Source organism: Meles meles, chromosome 5 (assembly GCF_922984935.1).
Source record: "Meles meles chromosome 5, mMelMel3.1 paternal haplotype, whole genome shotgun sequence".
NCBI lineage: Eukaryota > Metazoa > Chordata > Mammalia > Carnivora > Mustelidae > Meles > Meles meles.
In genome coordinates, this window is record NC_060070.1 from 104,621,162 (window position 1) to 104,638,935 (window position 17,774).

The 17,774-nt window shown below is 37.9% G+C and overlaps 1 protein-coding gene across 21 annotated transcripts in view; it reads right to left on the minus strand.

Moving 5' to 3' along the window:
* Positions 1-17,774, minus strand: part of DST (dystonin) — a 480,329-nt gene that overhangs the window by 256,103 nt on the left and 206,452 nt on the right. For 20 of the 21 annotated variants that reach the window (XM_046005408.1, XM_046005389.1, XM_046005387.1 and 17 more), the window contains one exon: positions 3,045-3,106. In XM_046005408.1, the coding sequence (XP_045861364.1) occupies positions 3,045-3,106 (62 nt within the window). Of the gene's footprint in view, positions 1-3,044; positions 3,107-5,103; positions 5,111-17,774 lie in introns of those variants that run through there. The other variant, XM_046005400.1, reaches the window with a different exon arrangement.

Consider the following 17,774-nt stretch of genomic DNA (forward strand, 5'->3'; position numbering starts at 1 on the left):
TGTGAGAGCACCCTTAGTGCACAAGACAACCATCCCTCCCATATTTTCCCCGTCAACCTCCTCCCTCACCTCTTTACTCTCTTCTCCTAGATTTCCCCTTTAACCCCCTCCTTTCCCCATGAGTTAAAGACTGCCTGTGTCTATAGTTAAAATGGATAAAACATAAAGAAAACACACAGAATTATCCAATTATCTAAATGATTTCATTCTCATTTTTTTCTCTACTTACTCATTTTCATTTTATTGACTTATTTGTCATAGCCAACCTCTCCTATGATCCCATTTTATTAAAAACTCTTCAAATAACATAACTCTCATTCACTAAAAAGGAATATGGTAAGGTAAAAAAGACATGGGACCCACTTCTCTCCTTTCCCTGTTTCTCCCTTGAAGATGTTCAACATTTCAATGAAGAACATAAGAAAATCAATACAGAAAAAAATATTACTTTCTAATATAAAATTTTTTACTTAAAATTCACACATTTATATTGTATTTCTCACTAATAGGATTATGACCAATGGCCGCCTTGGGCAAAACAGTCCAGCACTTTTTTTATTGAGAGGAAAGAGGCTGACTACATAGTGCCACATTCCTTTTTCCATCACTTGAGCAAAACATGGAAAAGATCACATGAAGCCTGCCCTTGCTCTGGTTAACTAATAACAACACAAACCTTAATGGCCTGGTGCCTCTAAATGTTTGAGGTTAAAGTTATAACTTCCAGACATAAAAGAATGAAAGATTAAAAAATACGTTCTCACATATTTGAGTTTTGTGCCAGAGATTTCAGTGCACAATTTTTAAGATTATAAGGGAAGACAACTTTGAGCTGACACTAGAGCAAAACAGAACAAGAATGTAAGCAACTGACAGTGGGAGTTAGCCAAGACTCTACTGTCTAGCTTTCCTCCACTCCCTCCAGTGACTCCTCACTTAATAAGACTTAGCTTTAAACTCTGACACTGTAACATACTTCAGGAAATAAATAAGCCAATTTGATTACAACCCTAAACAGTTGAATTGGCATCTAATGAATGTTCTGCATAAAATAACATATTTTCCCAATTCTTACTGCGTTGCAGCAGAAGTAAACCTTAAATCTTGAGATCTGTCATTTTATCAAACAAACAAAAAAAAAAAGTAGTCACATAGTCCAGGTAAATCAAGCTTTGAACGCTTGCTGTCTTTGAACCACTAAATTAAACCATCTTGGGTAGTTGCTAAAAGAATTAAACGATTTAATGTATGCAATGTATATTACACACAGTGAGAATACTCTTGCCAGGCACTGTATAAATAATACAGCCTTTGTCCTCAAGCAGCTCAAATAGTGTTTTGACATTTTTAGCAAAGGAAGTCTCCTTTTACTCAACCATTCAATTTATGAACTACCCAAAAGATGAACGGTCCAGTCCAACATGCCTGGCACAGAGTAGGCCCCCAATAAATAGCCGGTGATACAGTTCCTATGGGGTTCATCCTCACTTCTGCTTCTACTTCTCTCTGGTATCCACTGGCAACAGTTGGAACCATAGCAGTTACGCTCCAAAAGACATGGGGCAATTCTTCGTGTCCCCTAACATGCCCCGCCAAGAGAGCCACAGTTACAAAGACTGCTAGGGCATCAGCTACCAAAGGGGAACCTCTGTATCACAAATTCTGCTTCCCTTGGATTCACCTCAGAAATGGGGAACTCCTGTCAGAGACTCCAACTCCAAAGTTTCATACCACAACCCTCAAATCAACCCATCATCTCTGCCCCATTCTGTGGAAGAGTCCCACTCACAATATGTGTGTGATGAGACAGAAGCTTGGAAGAGGGTAGTAGGTAAACTGTTGGTATCCTTCATTAGTATTCACAATATATTTCCTCACAAAATCACCACAAAGCACTGTGTCTCAACCTTTTATCTCTTGCCAAAATACAAAGGATTCAGCTCCCAGCGGTACCAGAAGCTCCCTGCAGAAATGATTCTCATTTGGAGAGTGGGTGACATCACCTGCCTGAAGGATACATCAGAATTTGGGAAAAGGATTTTGTCAATGGGTACCGAAAGCGAGAGGACTAAAACATCCCTCAGGTGATATTGATATGCCCCTTGAAATGAGAACCACGTTTATAGAAGGTTATTACATGTTTTATTGGTACTTTATTGGTATATTATTGGTACTCCTTTGTTACATGATGCTTTAAATAGGATTTGTGAGTAGCTTAAGAATATAACCACATTTAAAATAATGTTTCTTTGTAAGAAAATTCTTTCTAAGTCCCAGACAGCAGACTTAAAACGTTACCTGTCTCCAACTTGAGGACTATCCATAAGAGGGAGAAGAAAAACTGATTAATAGTTCATTGTGAAGTCATATAGGTGCTTTAGTTGAGATTTATAGAAGGGGTTCAGTGGGAACCAATAACTCCATGAAATTATATGAAAATTTTATTGTATGTGTATTTTTCTGGAGAGCTTATAACAGATCTTCAAAGTGTCCCAGCGCACACAAAGAAATATTAATTTCAGAACCACGACTATTTACTACACAGGGAAATGTACACATAAGCACCAATATCGAGGTCATACCAAGTACAAGAAGTTAAAGAAGTCTAGACTTGTCTCTATAATCCACCTTTTTTTCCCATATAACCCTCTGCCATCCACATATATATCTGACGCCAGAACTTGGTTTCAATCTTGAGAGAGAAAAAATCTTACTGAGAACTGAAGTCATTCCATGCCCTAATACATAAATATTTACATACTTCTTATATGCCAAGACTTTTTACAGAGTCCAGTAAGAATGGGTTTTAACTAAGTCACAGAATGCACTGTAATCACCATGTACTTATCTTCTTGCCTTCATCATTACCCACAGGCCGCACGCCAGATAATTATAGATAACTAAAATGCATGTCAAATGCTCTAGAATTTAAATTTTCGATTTGCTATTGAAAAGCTATGCTTCAGAGCCATACAATCAATTCCTGCACAATAAATTAAAAGTATGCCAAACAATTCCATGATGTGAAAATAATATTAACTGACCTTCATGAGATGCTGATTTATCCATTTTGTAAACGTTTTCTTTTGAACTTTGTCCCGTTCATCTGCAAGCGGAAGAAAAGACATAACATGAAGTTGGGAAAATCTATGAAGAGGAGACTTTAATCATGATTATACATATAAATAAAAATACAGTCTTCAAAAAATACTGTTTAGTACATTTGGATTTTCCTGTTAAGTTTTGGCAGCTTACAGCTAGCCATAAGAAAGTTAGAAAGCCATCTGTCAAGCCGGTCTCTTTGCAGGGTTGTATTTGCCAATGTTACTCCATTAAACAAACCCCTCTGCGCATTCCATTGGCATAAACTCCGTCACAGTTACCACTCCAAGGAAGTTGTCTGACAAAAACCTTTCTAGCTTCAGGTGAGCCCTTACCCTGAACTTCCCTAAGCACTTGACCATATATTACATCCCATTTGGTCTTCCAGCTAAAAGAGGGAAGGTAGGTAGTACCATTCTCATCTTGTAGAAGAAGAAACCAAGACTTAGAGGGGTTAAATGGTTGTCCACAACTATTTAGCAAAACATTTAATCGCTGTGATAAAAGGCAGGACTCACATTCAGGTCCTTTGGCTGAAGTAAATGCTGGTTTAATGACTAACCATGTTTCTTCTTTTCTAGATACCGGGTTTTGAACTGTCTGGTAAAAAAAGAAACATCCCAACTAGATCTTCACTACAGAGAGCTAATACTGCCATGGTTACCACAGACATGGTACACAGAAGAATGAGGGAAGGCTTCTTATGATTTAAGGAGAAAGAGTACTAGAAAGTTGTGGTTCATCACATCATTATTACAAAAGAAAACCATAACCTTCCAACATCTAGAACTGACATTCAAAACTATACTACCTTCCTCCTCCCTGGTTCTAGGCAGCAATTCCCTATGTAAGTGTTTCCCTTCTTCCTTCTTTCTGTATCTAGAATAGCACTTGCTTCTTTTATGGTCTTGTTCCTTCTCTACCACAGTTTGAAATTCTCCATATATTCCTTAGGGATAGGCTATATCTCACTCTCTCCTTCCTAATTCTTCATCCCTGAGTGCCCTTAAACTATTTTAATGGAAATGAAGTTCCTTTGAAAATGTTTTTCTATTTATTAAAAGTATTTATGGACACGGTTAAGGGGATTGGATTCAGATGGCTGCACAGCAATACCCTGAACTCACCTTCTATAAACACACCCAATCTATAGCCACATGTGACTGAATTCCCTCTGATAAAGACCTAAAAACTAGCCAAACATCTCCTCCACGACAAAGGACAATGACAACAACCAAAAACAAAACAAAACAAAACAAAAAAACAAAACAAAAAAAAACAAAACAAAACACTGAGATAGGTAGGAAATGGCCATTTGTGCCCTACACCAGGCATCACAACCCTTGGACCTGCACCAGAGAAATGGGCCCCCAAAATACCTGAGTTTGAAAAACAACAGGGTTTACATCCAAGAGAACCAAAAGGCTGTGTGGGAGAAAGAATGTTCACTCTTAAAGGGCTCACACACAAACTCACTCAACCATGGAACCAGAACAAAAGCAACAGTTTAAAAAGCACTTAGACCACATGAGAAGGAGATTCATTAGCTAATCTTAAAGCTTCTGCTGGACGTGCAAGGGCACCACCCACCTCCTTCTCCCAAAGTCCCACTTTAGCCAGTAGGCAGCCCTGTTGCACCCTGGACTGCCCCAAAACACTATTGAAAGTGGTGGGATTCCCCAGTCCTAGGCTTCACATAGAGTCTACTGGACTGGGCACATGCAGTCCACACATGGATGACCCCTTAAGCCCTTATCTCTGGTGGCCAGGGCAGACTCTGTTGCTGGGCTCCATGGAACTGGAATAGGTGAGATAGCTCTTGGCAGGCTACAGCTCCCACGGCAAAGCACAAACATGAAATTGAAACACACCCCCACTGTTCCTATGGAAAAGGCTTATTTACTTGTCTTGGAGCATTAGCCAGAGTGGCAGGCTTCAGGTTTACCATACATCGAAAAACCACGGAGGAGCTCTCAGAAAACATGGGCCAGAGCCAGCCACCTTTGTACTCTCCCTCAGCCTCACTATGACTTACAGGTACTTCCCAGAAAGAGCTTATTCAGTCATCCGGAGCCCTGATTTTTCAACTGTTGCCAAGAAGACATCTCTAAATCACTGGGTCTGCAGACTCAGGAAAGGTTATGACTATGGTCCTACAGGACTGGATATATTTGCATACTTTAAAAGGGGCTGCCTGAGGGCATGGTTTCCAGTCAGCAAGAAAATAAATGCTGACTGAGATCCCTTCCTTTGGAACACTGTCAGGGTTTGACACAATCCTAACAACTAGGACCAAGGATAAAGCAGGCTGCTTAAACGATCACAAAAGTTTGAGAGACAACCAAGAGCTAGGGTAAGGTTGAATGATAAGGTCCATCGCCTACACAAACTCACTCCTTCAAGATGGGGAGAGGTAGGTGATTTGCCTGGTATATAAAAATGAATGTAGAGAGACAAGCAAAATGAGGGAACCCAGAAATATGTTCCAAGCAAATGAACAAGATAACACCCCAGGAAAAAATTTAATGAACTGGTGGTAATTTACCTGATAAAGAGTTCAAGCAATGGTCATTAAGATACAGAACTTGAGAGAAGAATGGATGAACTTCAAAAGATAGAAAATACTAAAGAAAGTACTAAAGTACTTTCTTTAAGTACTTTAAAGTTAAGAAAGTACTAAACAGAAGTCACGGAGCTGAAGAATATCATAACTGAACTTAAAAATACATCAGACTAGTTCAACAGCAAACGAGGTGAAGCAGAAGAACAGATCATCCGGAAGACAGGGCAATGGAACTCAGCCAAACACAGGAGCAAAAAGAATAAAAAGTATTTTAAAAAGTGGAGATAGTTTAAGAGACCCATAAAACAACTTCACGCAGGATAACATTTACATCCCAGAAAGAGAAGAGAAAGAATGAGAAAGGGACAAAAACTTTTTTGAAGAAATAATGGCTGAACATTTCCCTAACCTAAGGAAGGAAGGAGACATCCAAGTCCATGAAGCATAGAAAGCTCCAAATAAGAAGAACTCAGAGACCCACACCAAGATACACTGTAATTAAAATGTCAAAAGTTAAAAAAAAAAAAAAGAAAGAAAGAAAGAATCTTAAAAGCAGCAAGAGAAAAACCATTTGCTACATAAAAGGGAAGCCCCATAAGACTATAAGCTGATTTTTCAGAAGAAACTTTACAGGTCAGAAGAAAGTGGCATGATATATTCCAAATACTGAAAGGAAAAAAGAAAAAAACTTCCAACCAAGAATACTCTACCCCGGAAGTTTATCATTCAGAACTGAAAGAAAGATAAAGAGTTTTCCAGACAAGTAAAAGCTGAAGGTATTCATCACCACTAAACTGGCCTTCCAACAAATGTTACAGAAACTTCTTCAAGCTGAAAAGAAGAAACATTAACTAATAACAAGAAAATATGTATTTATAGAAGTAAAAACTGTGCTGGGAAAGCAAATATAAAGGTAGTAGATTAGCCACTTATAAATCTACTGTGAAGTTTAAAAGATGAAAGTAGTAAAATCAACTATAACTACAATAGTAAATTAAGGGGTAAACAAAAATATTTCAGATACATCAAAAACACAAAACACAAGGGTGGCGGCAAAGTAAAAAGGTAAAGTTTTTAGAATGTGCTCAAACTCAACTTAATACCAACTTAAAATAGACTTTTATGTATAAAGAATGAGACAGGTGAATCTCACAGTAACTACAAAGGAAAAATTTACAGTAGATACATAAAAGATAATGAGAAAAGAAACAAAACACAACACTAAAAAAAGTTATCAAATTACAATGGAAGGAAGCAAAAGAAGAAAGGAACAGAGAGGAGCTACAAAAATAACCAGAAAACAATTAACAAAATTACATTAAGTACATACCTATCAAAATTGCTTTATTTTTTTTTAAAGATTTCATTTTTAAAGATTTTATTTTAAAGATTTAAGCCCCAACATGGGGCTTGAACTCACAACCACAAGATCAAGTTGCATGCTCTACCAACTAAACCAGCCAGATGCCCCAATAATTGCTTTCAATGTAAACGGACTAAATTCTTTAATCAAAAGACACAGATTGGCTCAATGGATTTAAAAACAAGACATCTAATGGGTGCCTGGGTGGCTCAGTGGATTAAGCCGCTGCCTTCAGCTCAGGTCATGATCTCAGGGTCCTGGGATCGAGCCCCACATCGGGCTCTCTGCTCAGCAGGGAGCCTGCTTCCTCCTCTCTCTCTGCCTGACTCTCTGCCTACTTGTGATCTCTCTTTCTCTGTCAAATAAATAAATAATCTTTAAAAAAAAAAAAAAACAAGACATCTATATACTATAAATAAAAGACTCACTTCAGGGGTGCCTGGGTGGCTCAGTGGGTTAAAGCCTCTGCCTTCGGCTCAGGTCATGATCTCAGGGTCCTGGGATCAAGCCCCGCATCAGGCTCTCTGCTGACCAGGGAGCCTGCTTCTTCCTCTCTCTCTGCCTGCCTCTCTGACTACTTATGATCTCTGTCTGTCAAATAAATAAATAAAATATTAAAAAAAAAAAAAAGACTCACTTCAGATCTAAGGATACACACAGACTGAAAATGAAGGGATGGAAAACATACTGTATGCAAACAGAAAAGAAAAGAAAGCTGCTATAGCTACACTTATATCAAACTAGACTGTAAAACAAAGACTGGGTAAGAGACAAAGGATGTTATATAATGATAAAAAAGTCAATCCAACAAGACAATTTAACCCTTGTAAATATTTATGCACTCTAAATATATGAAGCAAATATTAACAAGACCTAAATGGAGAAATTAGCAGCAATGCAATAATAATATGGAACTTTAACAACCCATTTATACCAATGGATAGATCATCCAGAAAGAAAATTAATATGGAAACATTGGCCTTAAGTGATACACTGGACCAGATGGACTTAATACATATATATGGAATATTCTATCCAAAGGCAGTAGAATACACATTCTTCTCAAGTACATGGAACATTCTCTAGGACAGATCAAATATTAGAGCAAAAAACAAGTCTCAACAAACTTAAGAAGATAAAAATCATATCAAGCATCTTCTTTGACCATAATGGTATGAAAGTAGAAACTAATTACAGCAACATAAGTCAAAAATACATGGAGACTAAACAACATGCTAGTGAACAACTAATAGGTCAACAAAAAAATCAAAGGGATAATTAAAAAATACCTTGGGACAAATGAAAATGCAAATACAATATTCCAAAATCTATGGGATGCAGCAAAAGCAGTTCTAAACAAAAAGTTCACAGCATTGGGGAGGGTATGTGCTATCGTGAGTGCTGTGAAGTGTGTAAACCTGGTGATTCACAGACCTGTACCCCTGGGGATAAAAATACATTATATGTTTATTAAAAAAAAAAAAAAAAGAAAGAAAGAAAGGATGAATACCCAACTTTTGTAGCAACATGGACGGGACTGGAAGTGATTATGCTGAGTGAAATAAGTCAAGCAGAGAGAGTCAAGTATCATATGGTTTCACTTATTTGCGGGGCATAACAAATGACAGGGAGGACATTGGAAGATGGAGAGGAGAAGGAAGTTGAGGGAAATTGGAAGGGGAGGTGAACCATAAGAGACGATGGACTCTGAAAAACAACCTGAGGGTTTTGAAGGGGCGGGGGTGGGAGGTTGGGGGAACCAGGTGGTGGGTAATAGGGAGGGCACATATTGCATGGAACACTGGGTGTTGTGCAGAAACAATGAATACTGTTACGCTGAAAATAAATAAATTAATTAATTAATTAAAAAAAAAGTTCACAGCAATGAGTTCACAGGCCTACCTTAGAAAACATGGAAAATTTCAAATAAACAATCCAACTTTCCACCTAAAGAAACTAAAAAATAAGAGTAAACAAAGCCCAAAGTTAGAAAAAGGAAGGAAATAATAAAGATCAGAAAATTCTTCCTTAACTTATAATGGGGTTATATCCCAAAAACCTCATCAGAGATTGCAGTCAAATGCTCTACCCCTGGGCTATACTCCCCAATAACCCCATCAGAGATTTAATATATCATCGATTGATAATGTATATGTTACACCAAACCTACAGAACATCACAGCTTAGCCTAGCCTACCTTAAATATGCTCAGAACAGTTATACTGGTCTACAGATGTACAAAATCTACAGTCTACAGGTGTGCAAAATCATCCAACACAAAGCCTATTTTATAATAAAGTTCTGATTCACCACGTAATTTATCAACTACTGAATTACTGAATATTGAATGTTTTATAGGTATAGAATGGTTGTAACTATAGCAGTTATTTACCTGTGTCATCACATGCCTGACTGGGAACTGTAGCTGATACTGCCTAGCATCATGAGAGAGTATTATACCACATATCAAGAGCCAAAAAAAAAAAAAAATCAAAATTCAAAGTATAGTTCCCACTGAATGTATATCACTTTCACACCAGAGTAAGTCAAAAAATCTAACTTGAATTGCCATAAGTTAGGGACCATCTTTAAATGAAATAAAGAAAAAAACAATAAAAAAGATCAGTGAAGCTAAGAGTTGGTTCTTTGAAAAGATAAAATTGACAAGCTTTTACCTAGACTCACAGAGAAAAAGAGAGCTCAAATAAATAAAATTGGAAATGAAAGAGAAGCTATTACTGATTACACAGAAATACAGAGGATCATGAAGAGACTACTATGAAAAATTATACCCTCAACAAATTAAACCTAGGATGGGTAAATTCCCAGAAACATACAATTTTCCAAGATCAAATCATGAAATAGAAAATCTGAATAGATCAATCACTAGTAAGGAGACTGAATCAGTAAATAACTCCAAACAAACAAAAGTTCCAAGAGCACACAGTGTTTTACTATTGAGTATGGTGTTAGCTGTGGGTTTAATATATGGCCTTTATTATGTTGAGCTATGTTGCCTTTACACCCACTTTATTGAGTTTTTATCATAATGGATGTTGAAACTTATCAACATCCATTATGATAAAAAACATTTTTTCACCTATTGAGATAATATAATTTTCAGCCTTCATTTTTGTTAATGTGGTGTATCATTTTGATTGATGTGTGAATGTCAGATCACCCAGAACAAATCCCACTTGATTATGATGTATAACTCTTTTAATCTATTGTTGAATTTGGTTTGCTAATATTTTGTTGAAGATTTTTGCATCTATGTTCATCAGAAATATCGGGCTATAATTTTTTTTTTTGGTGTCATGGTCTGGTTTTGTTATCGAGGTAATGCTAGCCTCGTAAAATGAGTTTGGAAATATTCCCTCCTCTTTATTTTTGAAGCAATTTGAGGACAGATATTAAATCTTTGAATGTCTGGTAGAATTCCAGATGGCCAAAAGCACATGAAAAGATGTTCAACATGACTAACTATCTGGGAAATGCAAATCAAAACCACAATGAGATATCACTGCACACCTGTTAAAATGGCTGTTATTAAAAAGTCAAGAAATAGCAAGTGCTGGAGAAAACGTGGATAAAAGGGAACCCTTGTACCCTCTCGGTGGGGCTATAGATTGGTACAGCCACTATAGAAAAAAGTATGGAGGGGCGCCTGGGCGACTCAGTGGGTTGAAGCCTCTGCCTTCGGCTCAGGTCATGATCCCAGGGTCCTGGGATCGAGCCCCACATTGGGCTCTCTACTGGGCAGGGAGCCTGCTTCCCTTCCTCTCTCTGCCTGCCTCTCTGCCTACTTGTGATCTCTGTCAAATAAATAAATAAATAAATAAAACAGTATGGATGTTCCTCAAAAAATTAAAAATAGAATGACCATAGGGTAGTTGATCCAGCTATTTGACCTCTGGCTATCTATCCAGAGAAAACAAAAATACTAATTCCCAATATAAAATCTCTAGGCACAACTCTCCCCAAGAATAATGAAATCAAGTAACTGTTAACCAGTATTATCATCCACAAAATATGTATTAATTCCTCTCTTGGCCCCTTTAGGGTATCATCTATACCTTAGTCACCAGAGAAGATATTATAGTGCTTTTATGCACTTACCAAATAAAAATACCCCAAATGTGAATTAATTCTGCTTCAAAAAGGACAACTGAAATCTATACAGGTCGATATACTACTATATCTCTTAAAGCAATAATGGCATCTTAGACATTTTTTTTTTATTTTTATTTATTTGACAGACAGATCACAAGTAGGCAGAGAGGCAGGCAGAGAGAGAGAGGAGGAGGCAGGATCCCCGCTGAGCAGAGAGCCCGATGCGGGGCTCGATCCCAGGACCCTGGGATCATGACCTGAGCCGAAGGCAGAGGCTTTAACCACTGAACCACCCAGGCGCCCCCATCTTAGACATTTTTGAGCCTTGTACCTAGAGTTCAGAATGAACCTAAATTACTAGTACATAAGGCAAGAACAAAGAATAAGAAGCAACTAGTCCTACTTACTGATAAAATATAGATTCTATACATCCCTCATTTAGTCATTCATTCCAACATCCATCAAGCCATATGATGAGCCCAGTGCCACAGTAGTACTGGGATCACCATGCTGACAGAAAGTGCACTGGCCCTTGCTCTCCGGAGTTCATCATCTAGAGAGGGCACCTGACATGAAAGCAGTGTGATAAGCATGCCAACAGAGCAAACGATTCACCATGTAAGCAAGCACAAATGAGAGAAAGACCAATCCTGCTCAGGGCAGTAAATGGGACTTGGAGGAAAAGAAGTAGATTAGCAAGACAGAAGCCAGCCCTGTGTTAAAACCCAAGTGTTAGAGTGCCTTGGCTGGCTCAGTTGGTTAAGTGTCTGCCTTCAGCTCAGATTATGATCCCAGGGTCCTGGGATGGAGCCCTGCATTGTGCTCCCTGCTCAGTGGGGAGCCTGCTTCTCCTCCCTCTGCCACTTTCCTGCTTGTACTCCCTGGCTCTATCTATCAAATAAACAAATAAAATCTTAAAAAAAAATAAGAAGTGTTGTGATTCCCTCCAGACTTGCCTCCTCTACACCAAAGAGACAGTCATCTTTCAAATGGAAGTGCTGAACACATCTCAGTCACAGACAATGGTGCGGAAGAACCTCGCTCTGTGGTGCCATGTGAACTTTGGACAAGCGAGTGCAAACAATCAAACCTCTGCACCAAAGTCTAGGACTTATATCACCTTTCCGGTACTGCTTTTCCAAGCCTCCAGCAAAAAGTAAACAGAGTAGGAGAATAAAAAAAAGATTACCTCTTAGGCAATACCCATATTATTCCCATCCAATTAATAACCTAGGACCCTAATCTTAAATCATCAAAAAAAAAAATTAAAATGTATTATTTATTAAAAATCTTCACAATTCAAGAATAGACAGCTTTCATATCATGTTACAGAATACAAGATTAAGGTGTTCCTGTAAACTATCTTCCAAAATTCTATTAAACTTTTGAATTATCATGTAATATAAACTCTAAACAAATTTATTCTGTCTCATTAAATTTAATATATGTATATGTTATATATAATTATATATGTTATATATAATATATAATTATGTACATAATTATGTATATTATACAAATTCTTCTCCCTTTGGCACATAATGGCTAATAAAATATATTTTTTATTTTCTAAATTAACAAAACTTGGTCCTCTATTTTAAGGAATATGAAGAAATAGAATATATGCTCTTAAAAAATCACTTATTGATTAATTTCTTACCCACATGGTATATAAAGAACGGTGATTTAATCAAATAATTTTCCTCCTGGTACAGATGACAGATTCAGTTAAACGATACAACTCTAAAAAGGTTATTTTGGTCACTGAGGTTTGGCTGTGGTGGTTTCTGCTAGAGGCTCAAAAGCCCTGCTGAAAATATAAGGTGGGAGTTAAATATTTGTGAGGTAATACTGAGGTAATGCCGAGGAAATATACCTCAGAATTATGACCCACAACTAAAGTATGTGAGTAAGGTACCAAGAGTAAGCTAACTAAGTAACACGCACATTTCATAAATTCTGATACTGTTTTCTAACAGTAACACCTAAACCTTTTCTTTTAAACCCTGATGAACCTAGCTGACTCCCATTCAAGTATACCAAGGCAGCTTCTTCAACACCAGAAGCCTCCCACAGCGCTACAACAATGGTGGACTTGAAGGGCCTCAGCTTCCTTCAGGAAAGCAGCTTAAGATTGGGGAATAATTCAGGTCTGGGGAGATGGTGATGTGCCACTTTCCAGAAGCATTATTTCAAAAGGGAGTTATTTCAAAAGGGAGTATTCCAGATTATACCATCTAATTTTCCAATTACAAGTCTCATGATGGTTCTTTATTTCATTTCAGTAAGGGATGTCTAACATTGAGATTTATATTTAGGGCAACGTTGCTATGACAACAAATAGGGAAAACCACTCCTGAGATTTTAACCGATTTTACTGGTTTTACAGATTTTACAGGTTTTCCAGTTATTTTTCTGAATGAAGTTTTAGAACATTCCTCTATTGGAAAATTATTTCATTTATAGAGTAAGTTCCAAGTAAAAATATACATCCTTGATCATTTTATAAAGTACAACCTGGCTGAAAATATGTAATGACACAGAATGCAAAGAATAACAGAATTTGGAAAAAAATATTTATGTGCAAAAACAGCACTGATTATTATTACAACCTACACTGACTGGTTTTCAGTAAAATCCAATCAAATTTAAATCCACTTCGTAATCATATGTAAAATAAATATTAGGATTAGCGAGGCTCAGAAGTTACTATGTGAGCCTCTCCAGATTTCTGAAGGGTGGCCCATGGACTGCTAAATTCCCGCCACACAAACCAACACCACAGGTAATGCAACTTTCCCTTCTCGGTACTGAAAACATAAAAGTGATATTACAGGTCAAACTACTAACCCATACAGCACATCAGCCCCACCAGCTTTGCGTTCCAGTCTTGATCATTCCTCATGAGCTGCCCCATCATTCTGCGAGAAATGTGTCCAAGAGTCCCCTAAACTTTCCGTACAAACTCTGATGTCTCAGAGTCCTGTTAACTTTCTATGCAGAAGGAACAACACTGACTAGACACTCCCACTTACAAGCTGAAAACTAGTCAACTCCCCCTTTTAAACAAACATTAGCAAAGCCAGCCTCCTGCACTATTTTGCGCAGGGTATATACAACTATTGCTTTAAAAAAACAACAACAAAAAAGAAAACTAAGTTATCTTTATCCTTTTAATTTTAAGCTGTTCATATGAAATCCCTTAAAAAGAGAGTTTTGATTTCCTAACTTTTTTTGCAGTGAGGCAAACCAACAGGATGTCCCATTTCACTGCTGAACTAGCTCATCACATTCTCCAACACCCCAGGCAGAATTCCCCTGGAATAAAAAACAATACCCAGCCTAACTCGTTTAACTCATCCCTGATATGCATGCTATGAAGGTGACTTAGAAATCCCTGCGGTATGTGCTATACACACAGACACACACCCTTCGGGAGCAATTCCACCAGCAAGTGTTTATGTACACGTCACAAAAAATTTCACTTCAATCACAGTTCTTTGAGCTGGATGGTACCTCTTTGTTTTAAAAATAGAAAAAAAAACAGGATTTGGGGAGATTAAGAAACCAGCCTAAGATTCCACAGCCTAAGTGGGATCTTTAATCTGACTCGAAAACCCACAGCTTTTCTATGTCATCCAACAATAGGCCCCCTAATCAAACAATGCAGGAGAAACAAGGGGTCTCCAATTTACAAGACCTTCGCTTGAGCATGAATGAAAAAACGTCAAAAAATGAGAACCCCTGGGGTACCTGGCTGGTCCTGAGTTTGAGCCTCATGTTGGGTGTAGAGACTACTTGAATGAATGAATGAATGAAATTTTTAAAGGAAGGAAGGGAGGGAGGGAGGGAAGAAAGGGGAATCGCTGTTCTAAAGAAGCAACAGACTGAGCACCTTCAGAATGCCCATGTTGTCTGAAACATTAGACAGACCTCCTTTCTGAATAGAAACGGTATGAACTGTAACTTCAAAATGACAAACAACAACAAAAAGATCACTAGGTATTTTCAGCTATAGGGAACCAGCACACTCAATCATGCCAAGGGAGAAGACCCTGCTAGATTAGTAGTTGCCAATATGCTTTGAAATATCCACAAATGATCTTTAACTCTATTCTAAATATACCATAAATGAAAAAACATATATATCGACTTCTGCAGAGAGGTTTAAAGTATGTGCTCAGTAAGTACCCTTCGCTTCCTTTCTCCCTCTTTCTAATTGTCTTTGTTTTATTAGAGTCCCTGCCTCCGCCACAGAATAGCCTGAGCTTTCCCATTTCACTGAAGAATAACAGCAGCAAACAACATGGGAGCACTTACTATTTGCCAGGTATTGTTCTCAGCAACATACATACAACACATATATACTGCATATTATCCTCACAACAATCCTGTGAGATTATGTCTATTAATGACAGAAGAAGCAGAGGCACTTAGCGGTCAAACAACTTGCCCGGGGTTTTACAGTTACAAAGGCACGGGGTAGGGAGAGGATGCAGTTTGTAAAAGCATAGTCGATATTATAAATTTCATACTTGGAAAACAAAATGCTAACTTCTTAATAAGGTAACTAACAACAAAAAGTAAAAAGTGAGGCTTGGACAAATCAGTGGTGAGGATACACAAAAGACGAAATTCACCTTCTGCAGATCAGTCGTTCTCAAGAATACAGGAAGGCTAATTGTAAGCTTTACCAAGAGGTCACAACAGAATTTAGGGCAAGCATGAGATTTCTGTTTTATTAATGAGGTTCAGATGTGAATTTCAAAAGACTGGACAACACTTTGCAAAAGACTCTATCAAAAGAAAGAAAGAAACAAAGAAACAAAGAAAAAAGGAAGGAAGGGAAGGGAAGGGAAGGGAAGGGAAGGGAAGGGAAGGGAAGGGAAGGGAAAAAAGAAAAGAAGTGTTGGAGTTCTGCAGAAGAAAGATACAGATGGTAGAGAATAAGGGGACGGATCTGGTCAGAATCCCCACCACTGCCCAGAAATAGCTCTGTAGTATAATACAGTAAAAACTGCAAGGGAAAAGTTCTTAAGATTTCTATCATTATAGAAGGAGAACTGGCCGGATGAAATAGTTGGGATCATGAAAAGACCAGCTCCTGAAACTGATGACATTGTACAGCTTATGAGCAGGGAGCTGGGTAAGAATGGTTCAGACCTGACACACATCACCTCCCCTCTCCCTCCCCTGCCTAGTCCCACCTCTGGCCACCTGTGAGCTAGCAGCCTGCACCCAATCACCACCTAGAGGCTCTGCCCTTCATCCTAGTATCAGCTCCCTTGTCCACCTGATGTGGTCCTAGACAACATCATCTGTGACTGGAGGTTGTAGGTATAATGATAAGAGCAAGGGAGTCCCTGCTCCCATTCTAGTTGAAAAATCTTGCCAAACAGTCCTACAGAAATATCATTATGGTTTGTTTCTGTAAGTGTAGAGCTACAACTAATCCAACTTTCCCCCCCCCAATCCATGTAACCCAACTGTGAGACTACAGACCTAAAAGAAGATACTTAACATCTCTGAGCCTTTGCCCCAGCATCTACCTTCTGCCCCTGTTTTTGTTTTTGTTTTTAAGATTTTATTTATTTATTTGACAGTGAGAGACACAGTGATAGAGGAAACACAAGCAGGGGGAGTGGCAGAGGAAGAAGCAGACTCGCCTCTGAGCAGGGAGCCCAAAGCAGGGCTCCATCCCAAGACCCTCAGATCATGAACTGACCAAAGGCAGAAGATTAAAGACTGAGCCACCCAGACGCCCGCCCCTGTTTTATTAAAAGCGGGATTCTTATGAGGAAAATTCCACCAAAATCATGCCACTGAATTATTCATTATAAAAAAGAGAATATGCAACACAGTTGAGGACTCCATGGGTGAAAGTATACCAGTGTTATTTCCCACTAATTTCTTAGCTTAGTCACTACTGCAAAGTCCCATATACTTCAAGCTTATACCAGATCTCCCAATGAGGAGTATCATTCAGCCTCTGTTCTAATTACTTTTGGTAACAGGAGATTCTCATGCCATTGCCTGATACAAAGAAGTATTTTAGGACTATAGCTGAGACAGTTTCTCTTCCTTCATTTTCAAGGTTCAATTCCACACAACTTAAAAAGAATTCTTCCTCCTCTACAATAAATGACAGATAAAAAAAAGAAATTCTGGAGTCGCCCCTTTCTTATTACTGGCTTAATCAATTTAAATTCCCACTGTTGATGAATCTCAGCTTTTGTTTTTTATGACCATTATTTGTTAACATCTGAAGCTAGATGAAATTGACATTACTTTCTTTTGCAGTCCTTCCTTGCTGAGAGCAAAGCCAGTCTACTGCTTCTGTGCTAGAGAGTATGTATGATTAAAAACCACATTTAAAAAAGAGCTACTGGCATATCTTCATAAAGAAGCTCTTTATATTTTCAAAAATCCTTAATCCTTTTGCCAAGAAAATGAAAATAACTTATAAAGGAGATATTTCAAAATAAGCATGGAACTGACAACACATCTCAAACATATAGCTTTAATAAAATCTTCAGATTTTTTACTATTTGGCAGTACATGAAGAAATTATACAGTATTAGAAATGAGAATGAGAAAAAAAATTTTAAGACCCTATTTTTAAGTAATGGGGCT